The following is a 21,536-nucleotide window of genomic DNA, read 5'->3' as shown; positions in this document are numbered from 1 at the left end:
CTGTGTGAATTACTTTGAAACTTTCTTCCACATTAAAAGTGGTACGTAAATGTCAGTTCCTTTATTGCACAGGTTTAGAATGACAATACGTGATGTTCTTGCATTGTGTTCCAGGTTTGCATGCAATGTTTTCATGGACAAAAAAGAATACCCATTAGGCTATGGTCGAAACAAACAAGAAGCCAAGCATGAAGCTGCACTACTCGCCTATGAGGAAATTTCTGAACTTCCGTCACTTTCTGAGGTAGTGGATCAGCATAATTACAGAATGAAAATGCACAAGCATCTATTGCAAACAGGATGGAAAATCGGGACAACAATGAGAAATAAGACAGGAATTCTTCACTAAACTGCTGCCCTAATCAGCCTAGGGGACCATGGGCCTGGTGCTAGAAACAGGCCACTAGCTCTCTCTGTCCATTCCACCAATTTGATTACAGGAGTTGGGAGGTGATGTTGCGGCCACTTTTGGAATATTGATGCAGTTCTGGTCTCCTTCCTATCGGAAGGATGTTGTGAAACTTGAAAGGGTTCAGAAAAGATTTGCAAGGATGTTGCCAAGATTGGAGGATTTGAGCTAAAGGGAGAAATTGAATAGACTAGGGCTGTTTTCCCTGGAGCTTCGGAGGTTGAGGGATAACATTACAGAGGTTTATAAAATCATGAGGATAAATAGACAAAGTCTTTTCCCTGGGGTGGGGGAATCCAGAACTCGAGGGCATAGGTTTAGGATGAGAGGGGAAAGATATAAAAGAGACCTAAGGGGCAACTTTTTCACACAGAGGGTGGTATGTGTGTGGAATGGGCTGCCAGAGGAAGTGGTGGAGGCTGTTACAATTGCAGCATTTAAAAGGCATCTGGATGGGTATATGAATAGAAAGGATTTGAAGGGATATGGGCTGGGTGCTGGCAGGTGGGACTAGATTGGGTTGGAATATCTGGTCGGCATGGACGGGTTGAACTGAAGAGTCTGTTTCTGTGCTGTACATCTCTATGTCTCTGTCACTCTAATTCAGCATTCCGATATATCACTAACAAGGAAAGTGGGGAGGGAAAAAGTACATTACCAGAAAACTATTTATTTCCCTAGTGGTTATACTGATCACAGAATCTGTTTTCCGGTAATGTTCACCTACAACTTTCTAAAGATCATTACTTGGGATTTCTCATTCTAGTTTTGAGAGGATGAGAATTCAATGTGACATTGAAATACAAGAAAAATACAGTGCAAATAACTGATATAATGTGTTAATGCTATTACAGTACTGTAATCCTTATGTAGAAAGAGTGATTCTTCTGCACAGTACATGTTTCCCACTTGTTTTCGGATTCACTTTGAATGGGCAGTATTATTTAAACTGAACCTCGTGTTTGGTACTTACTAACCCCATACCATCGAGAGGGAATTAAAAAGCGTTAAGTCATAAAAGTTAATTGAATATTTGAAAAGGAAATTATTAAAACCAGGAAATGATGAAACTGCTTCAAAATTCAGGCGTCTTCGAAGAGCGAAACAGGGTTAAACATTCAGGTTGATAAACTTTCAACAGATTCCTGTTTTCTTTTTGTAGTTGCTCTCAGACTTGTTGAGCATTTCCAGAACTCCCTTTTTTTTTAGATTTTCTACAACTGTAGTGAAATTTTGTATTTGTATTTACGGGGTGATATTTGTTTACTGATGATTTTATGAAAAGTGCATCTCGTGAGGAAGTGCAGATTCATGCACAGGCAGACAGACAGACGGACAAATACACACACACAAAATACACCACACATACACTGCTAATTTCTTACTGTTTTCTCCCTTTGTGAATAAGAATGTGAGAAAACTCAATGTTGAAAATGAAGAACAACACAAGAATGCTGCAGAAGATTCCACCGACCAGAATCTCAAAAGGTATGGTTAGGTTTTGTTTTAATGGGTAACTTTTTCTTGTGTGTTATTCTAAGTGATAGGGAAATTATTAGAACCTATTATTTAATAAATTATAACAGAGCTTGGGATCCAGGTTGTTAGGCGGAGTCAACATGATTTTGTGAAAGGGAAATCATATTTGACCAATCTGCTGGTGTTCTTTGAGGAGGTAACATGTGCTGTGGTTAAGGGGAAACTGTACCATACTTACATTACCCGAAGGCTTTTGATAAAGTGCCACATCAAAGGTTATTGCAGAAAATAAAAGTCCATGCATTGGGGGGTAACATTGTAATGGATAGAAGATTGGCTAGCTAACAGGAAGCCAAAAGTAGGAATAAATGGGTCTTTTTCAGGCTGGCATGATGTCATGATGGGTGTGTCACTGGGGCTGGTGCTATGGCCTCTACTCTTTATAATTTATATAAACAATTGTATGCAGGAGATAAGTCCGAAAGTAAGTTGTAGAGAGGAGTGAAGGAGACTATAAAAAGACACCGATAGGTTAAGTGAGTATGCAAAGATATGGTAACTGGATTTAGTATGGGAAAATGTGAAATAGTCCATTTTGATTGGAAGGATAAAACAATTTATCTAAATGTTGAGAGATTACAGAGCTCTGAGATGCAGAGGGATCTGAGTGTCCTTGTGCATGAATTGCAAAATGTTAATATGCAGGTATAGCTATTAATTAGTCAAGTTAAAAGAATATTATGATCAATTGTGAAGGGAGTTGAATGAAATAGGGAGGAGATGATGCTTTAGCTATATATAGCACTGGTGATAGCACATCTGGAGTACTAGTCACCTTATTTAAGGAAGGGTGCAAATATATTAGAGGCAGTTCAGGAAAGGTTCACCAGAATGATACCTGGAATGGGTGGGTCATCGAGCTCGGTGTGTATTCACAGGAGTTTAGCGCAGTAAGAGGTAACCTGATTGAAACACATAAAATCCTGAGGGGTTGTGACAGGTTGAAAGCTGGAAAGGAGGTTTGCTGTTATGGGAGAATCTAGAACTAGGGATTACTATTTAAAAATCAGGATTCGCATTTGGACAGGTAAACATGGATAGGAAAGGTTTAGTAGGATATGGGCCAAATGCAGGCAAATGGGACTCGTTCGGTTTAGGAAACCTGGTCAGCTTGGACGAATTTGGCCAAAGGGTCTGTTTCCGTGCTGTATGACTCTATGAGGAGTCATACATTTTAAACAGAGATTAGGTGAACCTTTTCTGTGAGGAATTTGAGTCATTGGAACCCTTCCTGAAAAGGAGACTTAAGCAGAGTCTTTGGATATTTTTAAGGAAGAGGTGGATAAATTCTAGGTAAGCAAGGAGGTGAAAGGTTATCAGAGTAGGTGGGAGTGAGGGTTTGAGTTTGCAGTCACATAATCCATGAATTTATTGGATGGTGGAGAGACTCGAATATCCTACTCCTGCTCCTTGTTGGTATGTCTGTCTGTCGGTGAAACTGCATCTGAAAAACCTGATTCACTGTAACTTAATATCTAATTCCTTTCAGCACAACGTGAGAAATATTGTGTTCTCTTTCTCTCTCTCTCTGTTTCCAGCACACTGTCTCTCTTTCTCTGTCACTCCAAACATAAGACCATAAGACATAGGAGTGGAAATAAGGCCATTCGGCCCATCAGATCCACTCTGCCACTCAATCATGGCTGATGGGCGTTTCAACGCCACTTACCCGCACTCTCCCTGTAGTCCTTGATTCCTTGCGAGATCAAGAATTTATCAATCTCTGCCGTGAAGACATTTAACGTTCCAGCCTCCACTGTACTCCGTGGTAATGAATTCCACAGGCCCACTATTCTCTGGCTGAAGAAATGTCTCCTCATTTCCATTCCAAATTGATCCCCTCTAATTCTAAGGCTGTGCCCATGGGTCCTAGTCTCCCCACCTGATGGAAACAAATTCCCAGCGACCACCCTTTCTAAGCCATCAAACAGTCTCCTTGTCCCTTCGTATTTGTCTCCCTCTAACAACCCTTACCTCTCCATCTTAATCTCCTCATTCTGTGTCTCTTAGCTCTTTCTTCTCTCTTTTTCCTCCCTTGCTCTTCCCTCTCCTCCTCTCTCTTTTATCCACTTGTCTTCTCTTCCTCTCTCACTCTCCTTCTCTCCCATTTCTCTTGCGATCTCGCCGTCCTTCCGACCTCTCTTCCCTCCTTTGGGCTACTTGGTTTAATCTGATGCATTCATCTCTTGTCTGGAAGAGGCAAGGATAGCAAGTGGAGCTCTGAGTGTTCTCCAGCTATGCTCCTGTGTGCTGCAACAGAGAATACCCATTACCTGGTCCACTTCTCCATGAAGCTGAATGAAACTTAAAACAAAATCTTGCAGTTTCTATTTGTATCATCAGCTTGTTCTCTTCACTCTCAGAGGCCCTGCCTCTGCTGAGGATAGAATTCTGAGATTAGCCTTTAATTGTCCACTGCGTTAGATCACTCCCTGCTATAGTCCCTGGAGTGTGGAGCAAGAGCCCTTGCGTGCACCTACTCCAGGTGCAGGCACCTGTAGCCAAGTGGACTGAGTAGGATTTCACTGTGAGCTGGTGCAACAGTTGCTGTGACAAGTTAACCCAGATAGTTCTTGAAAGAAAGTGGAGTCACAGGTAGATAGGATAATGAAGAAGGCGTTTGGTATGCTTTCCTTTATTGGTCAGCGTATTGAGTACAGGAGTTGGGAGGTCATGTTGTGGCTGTACAGGACATTGGTTAGGCCACTGTTAGAATATTACATGCAATTCTGGTCTCCTTCCTATCGGAAAGATATTGTGAAACTTGAAAGGGTTCAGAAAAGATTTACAAGGATGTTGCCAGGGTTGGAGGATTTGAGCTATAGGGAGAGGCTGAACAGGCTGAGGTTTACAAAATTAAATAGACAAAGTCTTTTCCCTGGGGTCTGGGAGTCCAGAACTAGAGGGCATAGGTTTAGGGTAAGAGGGGAAAGATATAAAAGAGACCCGAGGGGCAACATTTTCACACAGAAGGTGGTACAGGTATGGAATGAGCTGCCAGAGGATGTGGTGGAAGCTGGTACAATTGCAACATTTAAGAGGCATTTGGATGGGTATATGAATAGGAAGGGTTTGGAGGGATATGGGTTAGGTGCTGGCAGGTGGGACTAGATTGGGTTGGGATATCTGGTCGGCATGGACGGGTTGGACTGAAGGGTTGCTTCCGTGCTGTACATCTCTATGACTCTAAAACTCGAAGTAAATGCCTTTTTGTTTGCTACCCTGCCATCCATCCATTGCTCTAAGAGCAGAGATGACCCTGTGCACTGGTCAGTATTAATCACGAGTATTTGACTGTCAAATTCAGTCTGGAATTGACTTGTGCAGATAATCCGGTGCAGTACTGAGGAAGTGCTGCTGTCTTGGAGTATCATCTTTCTGATGAGATGTTAAAACAAGCTTGCATTTGTCCTCCTGCATGGGCATAAGCGAGACCAGCAACTGTTTCTCAGAGGACCCTCTGTTAGCTCTCTTGGACAGAGTCTATCCCTCAGCCAATAACAAGAGTCCCTATGGTCTGGTCATTTAAGGAGCACTGCTTCTGGGTAGCACCTTTCACAAACTGGCTGCTGCTTTATTCTCGACATTGCAGTGTTGTAAATTTACTTGGCTGTAAAGAACAGGGGACATCCTGAGGTGGTGAAAGGTGCTATGTAAATGCAAGTTCTGTTCTTTTATAGGTTCATGGAAGATCACAGTAGTGAGCTCGAGAAGAGTGATGACGAGTTCATTTCCACAGTCAGTATGGATGTAAGTGTAGCAAACTTCACTTTCAGAATGGTAAAGCTGTTTCAGGGCAGCCCACTTCCTTCAGGATAAATATTTACAGTTTTTCAGGCTTCCATGAGTGAGTGATCCATTATCGTTACAGGTCAAACTGAGCTGGGATAACTCTTTGTTGATGGCAGATGAGGATAGGACTCCCTTTTCAAAGTAAGACCCTTCCAGTGTAAACGACAGTCTGGTGATAGGAATTGTTTATTTATTTCCCCCCTTTTTGTCTGTGATTTTCCTCACTAATCTGGCATCCCATACCTTTCCTTTTTACACAGTGTGACTGAGGATTTCGCTAACATGTATCCTCAACCTGTTTTCAAATCTCTCTCCATGATCCTGCCCTCCCATTCACAGTAACCTCCTGTGAGCCCCAGTTCTGCCCCATTCCTGATTATAATCATGGCTCGATGAGAGGCTGTTTCCCTCCCACGATTTCTCAGCCTATCAGCAACAAATGCAGGAAGGAGGCCAACCTTGATTGGAAGAGCAATGAGATAACATGTTTGGTTTAACTGGGTGCAGTTTCTGGCGCCAATGCTGATGGGCCTGCTGAATGGGACAGGGACAAGGGAGGTTTTCAGTGAGACTGCAAAGGATGGGGCTCAGAGGCAGGCCATCAAGGATGGCATGATGGAGAATAGGAGAAGGGGTCAGGATATCGGGTTGTAGGGGTGTGACAATGCTGCTCCTTTGACAATGTTATTCGGTCTTTTGGTTTTTTTTGAGAGGGCTCATAAATGCATAGGTTCCGCTGTGTCTGGTTTGTATGAGTTTCAGGGCCAATTTTATTATAGCTAACAGATACTGTCTCAGAAAAATGCTTTCAAGTTTTAAAACAAACACTTGTACAATGAAAGGGGAGTGGCCAGTTCTCCCAGCTCAGTTTTTCTCTGGTTTGTTTTGGTTTTAGCAGTTTGGTTATTCAGAGCTGCTAAATTGGGGATTCCACTGAAACAGCTATAGTAGAAGGAAGTTCCATGCTAAATTCTCTGCCATCTCTCTCTCTCCTGTAAGAACCTGTGTCTGATTATCACCTTTTTGCCAAAGGGGGAATGGTGACATTTGGAACAGCATCATGAAGCTGGGGTAGTCTATTGGGTTTTCAGATATGTTAAGTTATTCTGTACTCTGGTCTCTTCTTTGTATTTCATTCAGTACTCAGTAAATAAATTCTGTTTTGTTTAAAACTGAGGGGTTTTGACCAGCTGCATCACTCCTGGTATGTCCACTGTACACCTGCTTAAAATAATTAGCAAAGTTAAGGTCTGGGCTTCCTTCTTGAAATGTTTTGAGGGGGTCTGGCCTGGTCCAAATAGGGGTGAGGTTTGGGATATCAGGGGGTGAGGAGTGAGGTTGGGATTTTGGGGTGGAGGTCAAGTTCAAGATATTTTGCTTGTGGGGTGGGAACCAGGATATCAAGGAGGTGGGGTGGGGGGGGGGGGTGAGGATTTGCATTTTGAGGGGTGAGAGTGAGGGTCAGGATTTTGTGTGGGGGGGAGTGAGGGTCAGGATATCGGGGTAGGATTTGGGATATCGGGGGTGGGGAATGCGGGTCAGGATATTCTGGGGTGGGTGTTGGAATGTCGGATATGGAGATGTGAGGGTTGCGATATTGGGGATGGAGTTTGGGAGATTTGGAGGACTGGAGGAGTGAGGTTCAAAATATCGAGGGAGTAAGTGCTGGGATATCGGGGTTGGGATTCTGGATATTGGGGATAGGGGAATGAGGGTCAGCATTTTGTGGTGTGGGTTGAGGGTCGGTATATTGGGGTTGAGGATATGTGGATGAGTGTTGGGATTTCATGGGGTGGGGGTTGGGATATCAGAGGGTTGGGGAGTGAGGATCAGGGTGTTGGGAGGGGTAGGTGTTGGGAAGTGAGGGTCAGGATGTTGGGAGGAATGGGGTTAAGGAGTGAGGGTAAGGATGTTGTGAGGGGTGGGGGTTGGGGAGTGAGGGTCAGGATGTTGGGAGGAATGGGGGTTAAGGAGTGAGGGTAAGGATGTTGTGAGGGGTGGGGGTTGGGGAGTGAGGGTCAGGATGTTGTGAGGGGTGGGGGTTGGGATACCAGAGGGTTGGGGAATGAGGTTCAGGGTGTTGTGAGGGATGGGGGTTGGGGAGTAAGGGTCAGGTTGTTGGGAGGGGTGGGGTTGGGATATCAGAGGGTTGGGGAGTGAGGGTCAGGATGTTGTGAGGGGTGGGGGTTGGGATACCAGAGGGTTAGGGAATGAGGTTCAGGGTGTTGTGAGGGATGGGGGTTGGGGAGTAAGGGTCAGGATGTTGGGAGGGGTGGGGTTGGGATATCAGAGAGTTGGGGAGTGAGGGTCAGGATGTTGTGAGGGGTGGGGTTGGGGTACCAGAGGGTTAGGGAATGCGGTTCAGGGTGTTGTGAGGGATGGGAGTTGGGGAGTGAGGGTCAGGATGTTGTGAGGAGTGTGGGTTGGGGAGTGAGGGTCAGGATGTTGTGAGGGGTGGAGGTTGGGGAGTGAGGGGTGGATGTTGTGAGGGGTGGAGGTTGGGGAGCGAGGGTCAGGATGTTGTGAGGGGTGGGTGTTGGGATATCAGAAGGTTGGGGAGTGAGGGTCGGTTTTGGGAGGGGTGGTGGTTGGGGAGCGAGGATCAGGATGTTGGGAGGGGTGAGGGTTGGGGAGTGAGGGTCAGGATGTTGTGAGGGGTGGAAGTTGGGATATCAGAGGGTTGGGGAGTGAGGGTCAAGATGTTGGGAGGGGTGGCGGTTGGGGAGCGAGGGTCAGGATGTTGTGAGGGGTGGGAGTTGGGATATCAGAGGGTTGGGGAGTGAGGGTCAAGATGTTGGGAGGGGTGGGGGTTGGGGAGTGACGGTCAGTATGTTGGGAGGGGTGAGGGTTGGGGAGTGAGGGTCAGGATGTTGGGAGGGGTGAGGGTTGGGATATCAAATGGTTGGGGAGTGAGAGTCAGAGTTTTGGGACAGGTGGGGGTTGGGGAGTGAGGGTCAGGATGTTAGGAGCGATGGGATTTGGGGAGTGAGGGTCAGGATATTGGGAGCGATGGGGTTTGGGGAGTGAGGGTCAGGATGTTGTGAGGGGTGTGGGTTGGGGAGTGAGGGTCAGGATTGTTGTGAGGGGTGGAGGTTGGGAGTGAGGGTCAGGATGTTGTGAGGGTTGGGGGTTGGGATATCAGAGGGTTGGGGAGTGAGGGTCAGGATGTTGGGAGGGGTGGAGGTTGGGATAGCAGGGGGTTTGGATTTCAGAGGGTTGGACAGTGAGGGTCAGAATGTTGTGAGGGTTGGGGGTTGGCGTATCAGGGGGTCAGGAGGTAGGGTCACTAGACCCTCAGGATTTAGGGCCTTTTTCGATCTTTTGTATTTAAGCAAAAGTATGTGAGAGAAAAGACTTTATTAGTTAGCTCTGTTACTTGGACTTTAAATAGACATTGTTATTATTTATTTATTTGAATAATCAAAGTATTGTTTTGGAATTATCAATTTCCTAACCCCTCCAACCCCAAAGTTCATTTTACTGTTAGGCTAAACCTTGCTGTTCTGAAGTTTATCCACCAGCCCTCTAACCAGGTGAGAGAAAAATTGAAATGCGCCCCCCACTCAATGAGAAAAAGTTAGACAAACTACAGCCCAGAATTCCCATCCCTAACCTTCTCAATCTCTCTCCTCCTCTCAGACATTTTAAAAAACTCCTCTTTTTGATGAAACCAAATGGTAACCAGCTTTTTTAGATTTCTTGTGTAATGCTTCTGTGGAGCCGCATGGATCATTTGATGGTGTTGACGGTGCTATATTAATGCAAGTTGTTGTTGGATAGGTCACATTTGATTTGTCCAGGTGTTTTTGCATCAGATGTGAGGTGAGGTGATTCACAGTCTTGGACACAGCTCCAAGGTGACCTTGTTCCACCCAGTCAGGCTGCTTTATGTTACATTCACAAATGCCTGCTGAGCTGAGACATGCGCAATTCATCTTTATAAGAGGACATAGAAATAAACTACACCTTTTAAACACCCTGTTTCTTTTTAATCAACTGTAGCTCTCCTGTAGCTCGAAAAATGCCATCGGAGAGTTGAACGAGTATTGCCAAAAACGGGATTGGATCTGCAAGGTTGTGGAAGTGGCTAAACGCGGGCCATCTCACACTCCAGAGTAAGTGAGCGATTGTGCTAGTCATTTACAACAGCAAAGGAGAGACTGACTTCTTGCTAAACAAATCCAACCACAGGCTGACGAGCTGGATGACTCTCTCTCACCTGCAGTTCCAATTTCTCATCCAAAGTGAAATGACTTGATCTGGAATACACCGCCTAAAAATGCAGTGAAAGCCCTTTCAAAAACAACTTCACTGAAGGGAATTAGATAATTGTTTCCAAAGGAAATAAATTACAGAGCTATGGGGAAAGAGCAGAGAGCGAGTGACATTAATTAGAGAGCTCCCTCAGAGGAGTTGGAGCAAACTCAGTGGGTTCACTGGCCCATTCTGTGCTGCACTGTTCTATGATAGATGACGTGGGTGTAGCTGCACCTCCGTTCAGATAAGCGATTCTTGACTAATTGAGCAATCCTGTTTTCCAGATTTACTCTGAAATTTGTAATAAATGACAGATCTTTCGCAAGTGCTTCTGGAAAAAACAAACAAGAGGCCAAACAGAGAGCTGCTGTTTTTGCTTTGAATGAACTGCAGGTATTCCTCAAGCTGTGTAATATTCTGAGGGATTGTGCTCGGTGTGTTGTGTAATGTAGTACAGTGCACTCGGTATGTGTAGTATTATGTGGGAGTGTGTGGTGTAATGTGCTCGGTGTGTGTTTTATTATGTAGTACAGTGTGCTCAGTATGTGCAGTATTCTGTGGGAGTGTATGTTGTAATGTGCTCGGTGTGTGTTGTGTAATGTAGTACAGTGCACTCGGTATGTGTAGTATTACGTGGGAGTGTGTGTTGTAATGTGCTCGGTGTGTGTTTTATTATGTAGTACAGTGCGCTCAGTGTGTGCAGTATTCTGTGGGAGTGTATGTTGTAATGTGCTCGGTATGTGTTGTGTGATGTAGTACAGTGCACTTGGTATGTGTAGTATTATGTGGGAGTGTGTGTTGTAATGTGCTCGATGTGTTGTGTAATGTAGTACAGTGCGCTCAGTGTGTGCAGTATTCTGTGGGAGTGTATGTTGTAGTGTGCTTGGTATGTGTTGTGTAATGTAGTACAGTGCACTCGGTATGTGTAGTATTATGTGGGAGTGTGTGTTGTAATGTGCTCGGTGTGTGTTTTATTATGTAGTAAAGTGCGCTCAGTGTGTGCAGTATTCTGTGGGAGTGTATGTTGTAATGTGCTCGGTATGTGTTGTGTAATGTAGTACAGTGCACTCGGTATGTGTAGTATTATGTGGGAGTGTGTGTTGTAATGTGCTCGGTGTGTGTTTTATTATGTAGTACAGTGCGCTCAGTGTGTGCAGTATTCTGTGGGTGTGTATGTTGTAATGTGCTTGGTATGTGTTGTGTAATGTAGTACAGTGCACTCGGTATGTGTAGTATTATGTGGGAGTGTGTGTTGTAATGTGCTCGGTGTGTTTTATGATGTAGTACAGTGTGCTCAGTATGTGCAGTATTCTGTGGGAGTGTATGTTGTAATGTGCTCGATGTGTTGTGTAATGTAGTACAGTGTGCTCAGTATGTGCAGTATTCTGTGGGAGTGTGTGTTGTAATGTGCTCGGTGTGTTGTGTAATGTAGTACAGTGCACTCGGTATGTGCAGAATTCTGTGGGAGTGTGTGTTGTAATGTGCTCAGTGTGTTGTATTCTGTAGTACAGTGTGCTCAGTATGTGCAGTATGCTGTGAGAGTGTGTGTTGTAATGTGCTTTGTGTGTTGTATTATGTAGTACAGTGTGCTCAGTTTGTGCAGTTTTCTGTGGGAGTGTGTGTTGTAATATGTTCGCTGTGTTCTGTATTATGTAATACAGTGTGCTCAGTATGTGCAGAATTCTGTGGGAGTGTGTGTTGTAATGTGCTCGGTGTGTTGTGTAATGTAGTACAGTGTGCTCAGTATGTGCAGTATTCTGTGGGAGTGTGTGTTGTAATGTGCTCGGTGTGTGTTTTATGATGTAGTACAGTGTGCTCAGTATGTGCAGTATTCTGTGGGAGTGTACGTTGTAATGTGCTCGATGTGTTGGGTAATGTAGTACAGTGTGCTCAGTATGTGCAGTATGCTGTGGGAGTGTGTGTTGTAATGTGCTTTGTGTGTTGTATTATGTAGTACAGTGTGCTCAGTTTGTGCAGTTTTCTGTGGGAGTGTGTGTTGTAATATGTTCGCTGTGTTCTGTATTATGTAATACAGTGTGCTCAGTATGTGCAGTATTCTGTGGGAGTGTGTGTTGTAATGTGCTCGGTGTGTTTTATGATGTAGTACAGTGCGCTCAGTATGTGCAGTATTCTGTGGGAGTGTATGTTGTAATGTGCTCGATGTGTTGTATAATGTAGTACAGTGTGCTCAGTATGTGCAGTATTCTGTGGGAGTGTGTGTTGTAATGTGTTCGGTGTGTTGTGTAATGTAGTACAGTGCACCTCGGTATGTACAGAATTCTGTGGGAGTGTGTGTTGTAATGTGCTCGATGTGTTGTGTAATGTAGTACAGTGTGCTCAGTATGTGCAGTATTCTGTGGGAGTGTGTTGTAATGTGCTCGGTGTGTTGTGTAATGTAGTACAGTGTGCCCAGTATGTGCAGTATTCTGTGGGAGTATGTGTTGTAATGTGCTCGGTGTGTTGTGAAAAGTAGTACAGTGCACTCGGTATGTGCAGAATTCTGTGGCAGTGTGTGTTGTAATGTGCTCAGTGTGTTGTATTCTGTAGTACAGTGTGCTCAGTATGTGCAGTATTCTGTGGGAGTGTGTGTTGTAATGTGTTCGGTGTGTTCTGTATTATGTAGTACAGTGTGCTCAGCTGTGCAGTATTCTGTGGGAGTGTGTGTTGTAATGTGCTCGATGTGTTGTGTAATGTAGTACAGTGTGCTCAGTATGTGCAGTACTCTGTGGGAGTGTGTGTTGTAATGTGTTCGGTGTGTTCTGTATTATGTAGTACAGTGTGCTCAGCTGTGCAGTATTCTGTGGGAGTGTGTGTTGTAATGTGCTCGATGTGTTGTGTAATGTAGTACAGTGTGCTCAGTATGTGCAGTACTCTGTGGGAGTGTGTGTTGTAATGTGCTCGGTGTGTTGGGTAATGTAGTACAGTGTGCTCAGTATGTGCAGTATGCTGTGGGAGTGTGTGTTGTAATGTGCTCAGTGTGTGTTGTGTAATGTAGTACAGTGCACTTGGTATATGTAGTATTATGTGGGAGTGTGTGTTGTAATGTGCTCGATGTGTGTTTTATTATGTAGTACAGTGCGCTCAGTATGTGCAGTATTCTGTGGGAGTGTATGTTGTAATGTGTTCGGTATGTGTTGTGTGATGTAGTACAGTGCACTTGGTATGTGTAGTATTATGTGGGAGTGTGTGTTGTAATGTGCTCGGTGTGTGTTTTATTATGTAGTACAGTGCGCTCAGTGTGTGCAGTATTCTGTGGGAGTGTATGTTGTAATGTGCTTGGTGTGTGTTGTGTAATGTAGTACAGTGCACTCGGTATGTGTAGTATTACGTGGGAGTGTGTGTTGTAATGTGCTCGGTGTGTGTTTTATTATGTAGTACAGTGTGCTCAGTATGTGCAGTATTCTGTGGGTGTGTATGTTGTATTGTGCTTGGTATGTGTTGTGTGATGTAGTACAGTGTGCTCAGTATGTGTAGTATTATGTGGGAGTGTGTGTTGTAATGTGCTTGGTATGTGTTGTGTAATGTAGTACAGTGCACTCGGTATGTGTAGTATTTTGTGGGAGTGTGTGTTGTAATGTGCTCGGTGTGTGTTTTATTATGTAGTACAGTGCGCTCAGTGTGTGCAGTATTCTGTGGGAGTGTATGTTGAAATGTGCTCGGTATGTGTTGTGTGATGTAGTACAGTGTGCTCAGTATGTGTAGTATTATGTGGGAGTGTGTGTTGTAATGTGCTTGGTATGTGTTGTGTAATGTAGTACAGTGCACTCGGTATGTGTAGTATTTTGTGGGAGTGTGTGTTGTAATGTGCTCGGTGTGTGTTTTATTATGTAGTACAGTGCGCTCAGTGTGTGCAGTATTCTGTGGGTGTGTATGTTGTATTGTGCTTGGTATGTGTTGTGTAATGTAGTACAGTGCACTCGGTATGTGTAGTATTACGTGGGAGTGTGTGTTGTAATGTGCTCGATGTGTGTTTTATTATGTAGTACAGTGCGCTCAGTGTGTGCAGTATTCTGTGGGAGTGTATGTTGTAATGTGCTCGGTATGTGTTGTGTAATGTAGTACAGTGCACTTGGTATGTGTAGTATTATGTGGGAGTGTGTGTTGTAATGTGCTCAGTGTGTTGTATTCTGTAGTACAGTGTGCTCAGTATGTGCAGTACTCTGTGGGAGTGTGTGTTGTAATGTGCTCGGTGTGTTGGGTAATGTAGTACAGTGTGCTCAGTATGTGCAGTATGCTGTGAGAGTGTGTGTTGTAATGTGCTTTGTGTGTTGTATTATGTAGTACAGTGTGCTCAGTTTGTGCAGTTTTCTGTGGGAGTGTGTGTTGTAATATGTTCGCTGTGTTCTGTATTATGTAATACAGTGTGCTCAGTATGTGCAGAATTCTGTGGGAGTGTGTGTTGTAATGTGCTCGGTGTGTTGTGTAATGTAGTACAGTGTGCTCAGTATGTGCAGTATTCTGTGGGAGTGTGTGTTGTAATGTGCTCAGTGTGTGTTGTGTAATGTAGTACAGTGTGCTCAGTATGTGCAGTATTCTGTGGGAGTGTGTGTTGTAATGTGCTTGGTGTGTTTTATGATGTAGTACAGTGTGCTCAGTATGTGCAGTATTCTGTGGGAGTGTATGTTGTAATGTGCTCGATGTGTTGGGTAATGTAGTACAGTGTGCTCAGTATGTGCAGTATGCTGTGGGAGTGTGTGTTGTAATGTGCTTTGTGTGTTGTATTATGTAGTACAGTGTGCTCAGTTTGTGCAGTTTTCTGTGGGAGTGTGTGTTGTAATGTGCTCGGTGTGTTGTGTAAAGTAGTACAGTGCACTCGGTATGTGCAGAATTCTGTGGGAGTGTGTGTTGTAATGTGCTCGGTGTGTTGTGTAATGTAGTACAGTGTGCTCAGTACGTGCAGTATTCTGTGGGAGTGTATGTTGTAATGTGCTCGGTGTGTTGTGTAATGTAGTACAGTGTGCCCAGTATGTGCAGTATTCTGTGGGAGTGTGTGTTGTAATGTGCTCGGTGTGTTGTGTAAAGTAGTACAGTGCACTCGGTATGTGCAGAATTCTGTGGGAGTGTGTGTTGTAATGTGCTCGGTGTGTTGTGTAATGTAGTACAGTGTGCTCAGTATGTGCAGTATTCTGTGGGAGTGTGTGTTGTAATGTGCTCAGTGTGTTGTATTCTGTAGTACAGTGTGCTCAGTATGTGCAGTATTCTGTGGGAGTGTGTGTTGTAATGTGTTCGGTGTGTTCTGTATTATGTAGTACAGTGTGCTCAGCTGTGCAGTATTCTGTGGGAGTGTGTGTTGTAATGTGCTCGGTGTGTTGGGTAATGTAGTACAGTGTGCTCAGTATGTGCAGTATGCTGTGGCAGTGTGTGTTGTAATGTGCTTTGTGTGTTGTATTATGTAGTACAGTGTGCTCAGTTTGTGCAGTTTTCTGTGGGAGTGTGTGTTGTAATATGTTCGCTGTGTTCTGTATTAAATAATACAGTGTGCTCAGTATGTGCAGAATTCTGTGGGAGTGTGTGTTGTAATGTGCTCAGTGTGTGTTGTGTAATTTAGTACAGTGTGCTCAGTTTGTGCAGTTTTCTGTGGGAGTGTGTGTTGTAATGTGTTCGCTGTGTTCTGTATTATGTAATACAGTGTGCTCAGTATGTGCAGTATTCTGTGGGAGTGTGTGTTGTAATGTGCTCGGTGTGTTGTGTAACGTAGTACAGTGTGCTCAGTATGTGCAGTATTCTGTGGGAGTGTATGTTGTAATGTGCTCGGTGTGTTTTATGATGTAGTACAGTGCGCTCAGTATGTGCAGTATTCTGTGGGAGTGTGTGTTGTAATGTGCTCGATGTGTTGTGTAATGTAGTACAGTGTGCTCAGTATGTGCAGAATTCTGTGGGAGTGTGTGTTGTAATGTGCTCGATGTGTTGTGTAATGTAGTACAGTGTGCTCAGTATGTGCAGTATTCTGTGGGAGTTTGTGTTGTAATGTGCTCGATGTGTTGTGTAATGTAGTACAGTGTGCTCAGTATGTGCAGTATTCTGTGGGAGTGTGTGTTGTAATGTGCTCGATGTGTTGTGTAATGTAGTACAGTGTGCTCAGTATGTGCAGTATTCTGTGGGAGTGTGTGTTGTAATGTGCTCGGTGTGTTGTGTAATGTAGTACAGTGTGCTCAGTATGTGCAGTATTCTGTGGGAGTGTGTGTTTTAATGTGCTCGGTGTGTTGTGTAATGTAGTACAGTGTGCTCAGTATGTGCAGTATTCTGTGGGAGTGTGTGTTTTAATGTGCTCGGTGTGTTGTGTAATGTAGTACAGTGTGCTCAGTATGTGCAGTATTCTGTGGGAGTGTGTGTTGTAATGTGCTCGATGTGTTGTGTAATGTAGTACAGTGTGCTCAGTATGTGCAGTATTCTGTGGGAGTGTGTGTTGTAATGTGCTTTGTGTGTTGTATTATGTAGTACAGTGTGCTCAGTATGTGCAGTATTCTGTGGGACTGTGTGTTGTAATGCGCTCCATGTGTTGTGTAATGTAGTACAGTGTGCTCAGTATGTGCAGTATTCTGTGGTGGGTATGTTGTAATGTTCTCAGTGTGTGCTGTATTATGTAGTACAGTGTGCTCAGTATGTGCAGTATTCTGTGGGAGTGTATGTTGTAATGTGCTCGGTGTGTTGGTTAATGTAATACAGTGTGCTCAGTATGTGCAGTATTCTGTGGGAGTATGTGTTGTAATGTGCTTTGTGTGTTGTATTATGTAGTACAGTGTGCTCAGTATGTGCAGTATTCTGTGGGAGTGTGTGTTGTAATGTGCTCGATGTGTTGTGTAATGTAGTACAGTGTGCTCAGTATGTGCAGTATTCTGTGGGAGTGTGTGTTGTAATGTGCTCGGTGTGTTGTGTAATGTAGTACAGTGTGCTCAGTATGTGCAGTATTCTGTGGGAGTGTGTGTTGTAATGTGCTCGGTGTGTTGTGTAATGTAGTACAGTGCGCTCAGTATGTGCAGTATTCTGTGGGAGTGTGTGTTGTAATGTGCTCGGTGTGTGCTGTATTATGTAGTACAGTGTGCTCAGCTGTGCAGTATTCTGTGGGAGTGTGTATTGTAATGTGCTCGGTGTGTTGTGTAATGTAATACAGTGCACTCAGTATGTGCAGTATTCTGTGGGAGTGTGTGGTGTAATGTGTTCGGTGTGTTCTGTATTATGTCGTACAGTGTGCTCAGCTGTGCAGTATTCTGTGGGTGTGTGTGTTTAATGTGCTCGGTGTGTTGTGTAATGTAGTACAGTGCGCTCAGTATGTACAGTATTCTGTGGGAGTGTGTTGTAATGTGCTTTGTGTGTTGTATTCTGCAATACAGTGCACTCGGTTTGTGGAGTATTCTGTGGGAGTGTGTTATAAGATGCTTGGTGTGTGTTGTATAATGTACGATTGTGTTCGGTAATGTGAGACAATATGCTTGGTGTCATTTGTATAATATACAACAGTGTGAATGGTGTGCGCTGTTAAGCATTTGTTTCATGTTTGAGTGGACTGCACCTTGCAGATAAATTGTGGCACGTCTAACATTTTAGCGTGGATTTTGTCCATTGCACCAGGTTAGCTCTTTGTAAGCAGCATTGACTATGTAATAGAATAGACGATTGCTTTAAGTATTGAATTTATAAGATAGAGATTCAGAATTCAATTCTCCTCTTTCTTCCAATAACAAGCTGTATAATTAACTAGAATAGAAAGTTGGCTGAGTGGTAGAGGGAATAATCTGTTTGCAGAATTACCATTACACCCAGATACAGGTAACAGCTTCCTCATCAGTTCCCTTCATTTCCTCTGGGAGCAGGAATCTGCTACTCCTATCTGGTCTTGGTCTACAATTAGTTCATATCCCATATTATAGAGTCATTTACTGTGCAGGAGGCCATTTGGCCTATCATGTCTATGCCAGCGCTCCATGAAATAATCCAGTCCATCCTCTTTCCCAATTCTAACCCCATGCTGTACAAGTTTATTTTCTTCAAGTGTCCATCCAGATTCCTTTTTGAAATTGTTCATTATCTCAGCTTCCATTGCCCAGTGAGTTCCACTTTCTGTGGAAAAGAATTCTCTTCCATACATTGCTCTTGAATCTCTTGCCCAAAACTTTAGATTTGTGTCCATTATTCCTTGTACCATCAACTAATTGGAGGAATTCTTTTATCATTTACCACATCCAAACCTCTTAGAGTCCTGTACTGCTTTATCAAATTGGCCTTCAGTCTCTTTTGTGCCAGGAAAACAATGCCAGTTTTATCACCGTAACCTTGTAGCTAAAGTTCTTCATTTCAGTAACCACTCTGTCATGTCTCCTCATGGTCCACACCATTTGAAATATTACTCTGTATTCCAATATTCAAGTTATTTATATATTGTTTAAAAAAAAAGAGCAGTACACCCACAGCGATCTTTGGGAACTCCACTGTCTCCTACTTTACAATCTGGAAAATAATCATTCACTGTGACTGGCTGCTTTTTAATCATTAAACCATTTCCATCTGAACTGACATGGACCCTCATGTTAACCAGGAGAAAGTGAGGACTGCAGATGCTGGAGATCAGAGTTGAGAGTGTGATGCTGGAAAAACAGCACGTCAGGCAGAAACTGAGGAGCAGGAGAACTGATGTTTCAGGCATTTAGCCTTTCGTCAGGAATGAGGCTTGTGGGTCAGGGGGCTGAGAGATAAATGGGAGGGGGTTCAGGCAGGTGGGGGGGAGGGGGGTGGAGGTGGCGGGGAAGGTAGCTGGGAAGGCGATAGGTAGATGAAAGTGAAAGTGGGTGTGATTGGTTGGAGGGGAGGGAAGGTGGGAAGGAAGATGGACAGGTAGGACCAGTCAAGCAGGTGGTGCTGAGTTGGAGGTTTGGAACTGGGATAAGGTGGGGGAAGGGAAGTGAGGAAACTAGTGAAATCCACGTGAATCCCATGTGGTTGCAGGGTCCCACAGTGGAAGATGAGGCGTCCTTCCTCCAAGCATGGGGTGGTTAGGGTTTGACAATGGAGGAGGTTCAGGACCTGCATGTCCTTGGTGGACTGGGAGGGGGAGTTGAAGTGTTCAGTCACGGGTTGTTAACCAACCTGTTATGTGGTACTTTGTGAATCACTTTCTTCAAATCCACATAGACAACAGCCGTTGCTTCCATACTTTTCTGTTACTCTGTGGTGAAGGTGTCAGTAAAGTCAGAGATTTCAAATCTTTAGTAAAAGATCCAGAAGGTAGATGAGGAGAAATGTTTTCGCAGAGAGAATTTTTGGGATCTAGAACAGTCTGACTGAAAAGAAGATGGAAAATGATTGGTGAAATAATGTGAGAAGAGTGCAGAATGGGTACTTTGCAAGGTGATGGATCAAAATACAAATGGCCCTAATCATGACCAATCTTTGAAAGAGCTAACACAGACATGATAGGTGAATGGCCTTTCTGCTGTCAGTTTCCAGGACTCAGTGAAGTTCAAGAGAACCTGCTGTGTCTCGAGAGTGTTGAGAATGTGGAACTCACTACCACAAATAACGAGGTGCATCATGTCGATGCATTTAAGGGCAGGCAGGTTGAGTACATGAGGAAGAAAGGATTAGCTGGATGTGCCGATGGTGAGATGTATAGGGTTGAGACGAGACTCAAATGGTGAACTACCATGGACTTGTTGGCTGAATGCCTACAAAGTTGAAGTAATGTTGTGAAAGGGAGAATTTCAGAAATCTATGTTGTCGTATTTGTAGGTATTATCTCACAGTTAAATCTCATTTGTAAGGTAAAGACAGTAGGTCTAAAGATACTCACAGCATGAACCAAAGAGTGCAATTTGTCAGCTTTCAAGGGACTATGCAAGTGCATTGGAAAGCAAAACCCATATACAACTGCCTGAATTGGATAATAGTTGTTCGCTTATTTTTAACTGTGGGAAGGTTCTTATTAAGAATGCAAAATATACAATAAAAATAAAGTAATTCAATTCAAGACATCGGTTTGGGTTTGTTTTCTCAAACTCTAACTTAATGTTTTCTTTATTCCCTCAATTCTGTTCCGGATCTGGTCTTGGTGTCTGATTGGCACAGAATGAATCAAACAGTATTTCACAAGATGGATTTTCTTCAAAGTAAGTTTGTAACAGATATCCCAGGTAACTGTGCTATAATCTGAATGACGTGAAATCTGTTGGAAACAGTATCATTATTTACTGTGAAGAAGGTTATGGAAGAAATAGAATGTGGGGAAATTGATGATAATTTCTAGAAAAATATCCATTTTACAGAGGAAGAGGTGCTGGATGGCTTAAAACACATGAAGGTGGATAAATCCTCAGGATCTGATCAGATGTACCCTAGAACTCTGTGGGAAGCTAGGGAAGTGATTGTTGGGCCTCTTGCTGAGATATTTGTATCATTGATAGTCACAGGTGAGGTGTTGGAAGACTGGAGGTTGGCTAACATGGTGCCACTATTTAAAAAAGATGGTAAGGAAAAGCCCAGTGAACTATCGACTGGTGAGCCTGACATTGGTGGTGGGCACATTGTTGGAGGGAATCCTGAGGGACAGGATTTACATGCATTTGGAAAAGCAAGGATTGCTTAGGGATAGTCAACATGCTTAGTGCATGGGAAATCATGTCTCACAAACTTGATTGAGTTTTTTGAAGAAGTAACGAAGAGGATTGATGAGGGTAGAGCCATGGACGTGGTCTACAGGGACCTCAGTAAGGCATTTGACAAGGTTCCTTATTGTAGACTGGTTAGCAAGGTTAGATCATATGGGATACAGGAGAACTAGCCATTTGGATACAGAACTGGCTCAAAAGTAGAAGACAGAGGGTGGTGGCTCAGTCTTTGGCGATTGTTTACCAATGACTTCTTATTATGTTCAAAACACCTTTCTCATGGTAGGCTCATTGAATTTAGCCACAACTATTTGTGCATCTTTAAGAATTGGAGTGAAGTTGGGGCAGATGGATACAGAATTTGATGCCTTTCCCCACCCCGCCCAGGCCCCAGTCATGGTTACAGGACCGGTTCAGTTTCTGATCAATCGTAACCCCCAAGCCAAACTTAAAATATCTATAATGTTATATCCATATTTTTATCTTTTGATCCTGCACTGTCTTTCAGTATGATCATGACTGATCGTCTCTTAATGCCATTTCCTCCTTTCTGCCTATACTTCTGGATACATTTAAATTTTTTTTTAAATTCTTTCTTTAATATATTCAGTGACTTGGCCTCCAGAGTCTTCTGTGGTAGAGAATTTCTCGGGTTCAGACCAAAGAAGTCTTTCCTCATCTTTGTTCCCTGTTTCTAGACTCCCCAACTGGGGAAACATCCTCTCTGCATCTAATCTGACTAGCCCTGTTAGAATTTCATGCATTTCAATCAGATCCCCTCTTATCATTCTAAACTCAGTTGAACCAATCTTTCCTCAAAGAACAGTTTGGCCATTCCCAATCTAGTGAAGCTCTGCTATATTTCAAACTATAGCAAGTACTATCCTTTCTTAGTTAGGGAGACAAAAACTGCACGCAATACACCTGGTGTGGACTCACCA

General features: G+C 43.7%; 1 protein-coding gene across 1 annotated transcript in view; it reads left to right on the top strand.

Annotated features, from left to right (window-relative positions):
- Positions 1–21,536, top strand: part of eif2ak2 (eukaryotic translation initiation factor 2-alpha kinase 2) — a 70,235-nt gene that overhangs the window by 17,203 nt on the left and 31,496 nt on the right. Inside the window, exons 6-11 of the mRNA XM_087978779.1 lie at positions 115–244; positions 1,818–1,897; positions 5,629–5,698; positions 9,743–9,855; positions 10,282–10,390; positions 20,057–20,097. Coding sequence (XP_087834905.1) covers positions 115–244; positions 1,818–1,897; positions 5,629–5,698; positions 9,743–9,855; positions 10,282–10,390; positions 20,057–20,097 — 543 coding nt within the window. The remainder of the gene's footprint in view (positions 1–114; positions 245–1,817; positions 1,898–5,628; positions 5,699–9,742; positions 9,856–10,281; positions 10,391–20,056; positions 20,098–21,536) is intronic.

This window comes from Chiloscyllium plagiosum, unplaced genomic scaffold (assembly GCF_037043375.1).
Source record: "Chiloscyllium plagiosum isolate Xiang-an unplaced genomic scaffold, Cpla_swu_hap1 HiC_scaffold_3, whole genome shotgun sequence".
Classification (NCBI taxonomy): Eukaryota; Metazoa; Chordata; class Chondrichthyes; order Orectolobiformes; family Hemiscylliidae; genus Chiloscyllium; species Chiloscyllium plagiosum.
Note: the sequence above shows the minus strand (reverse complement) of the source record. Positions and strands in the feature narration are given on the sequence as shown.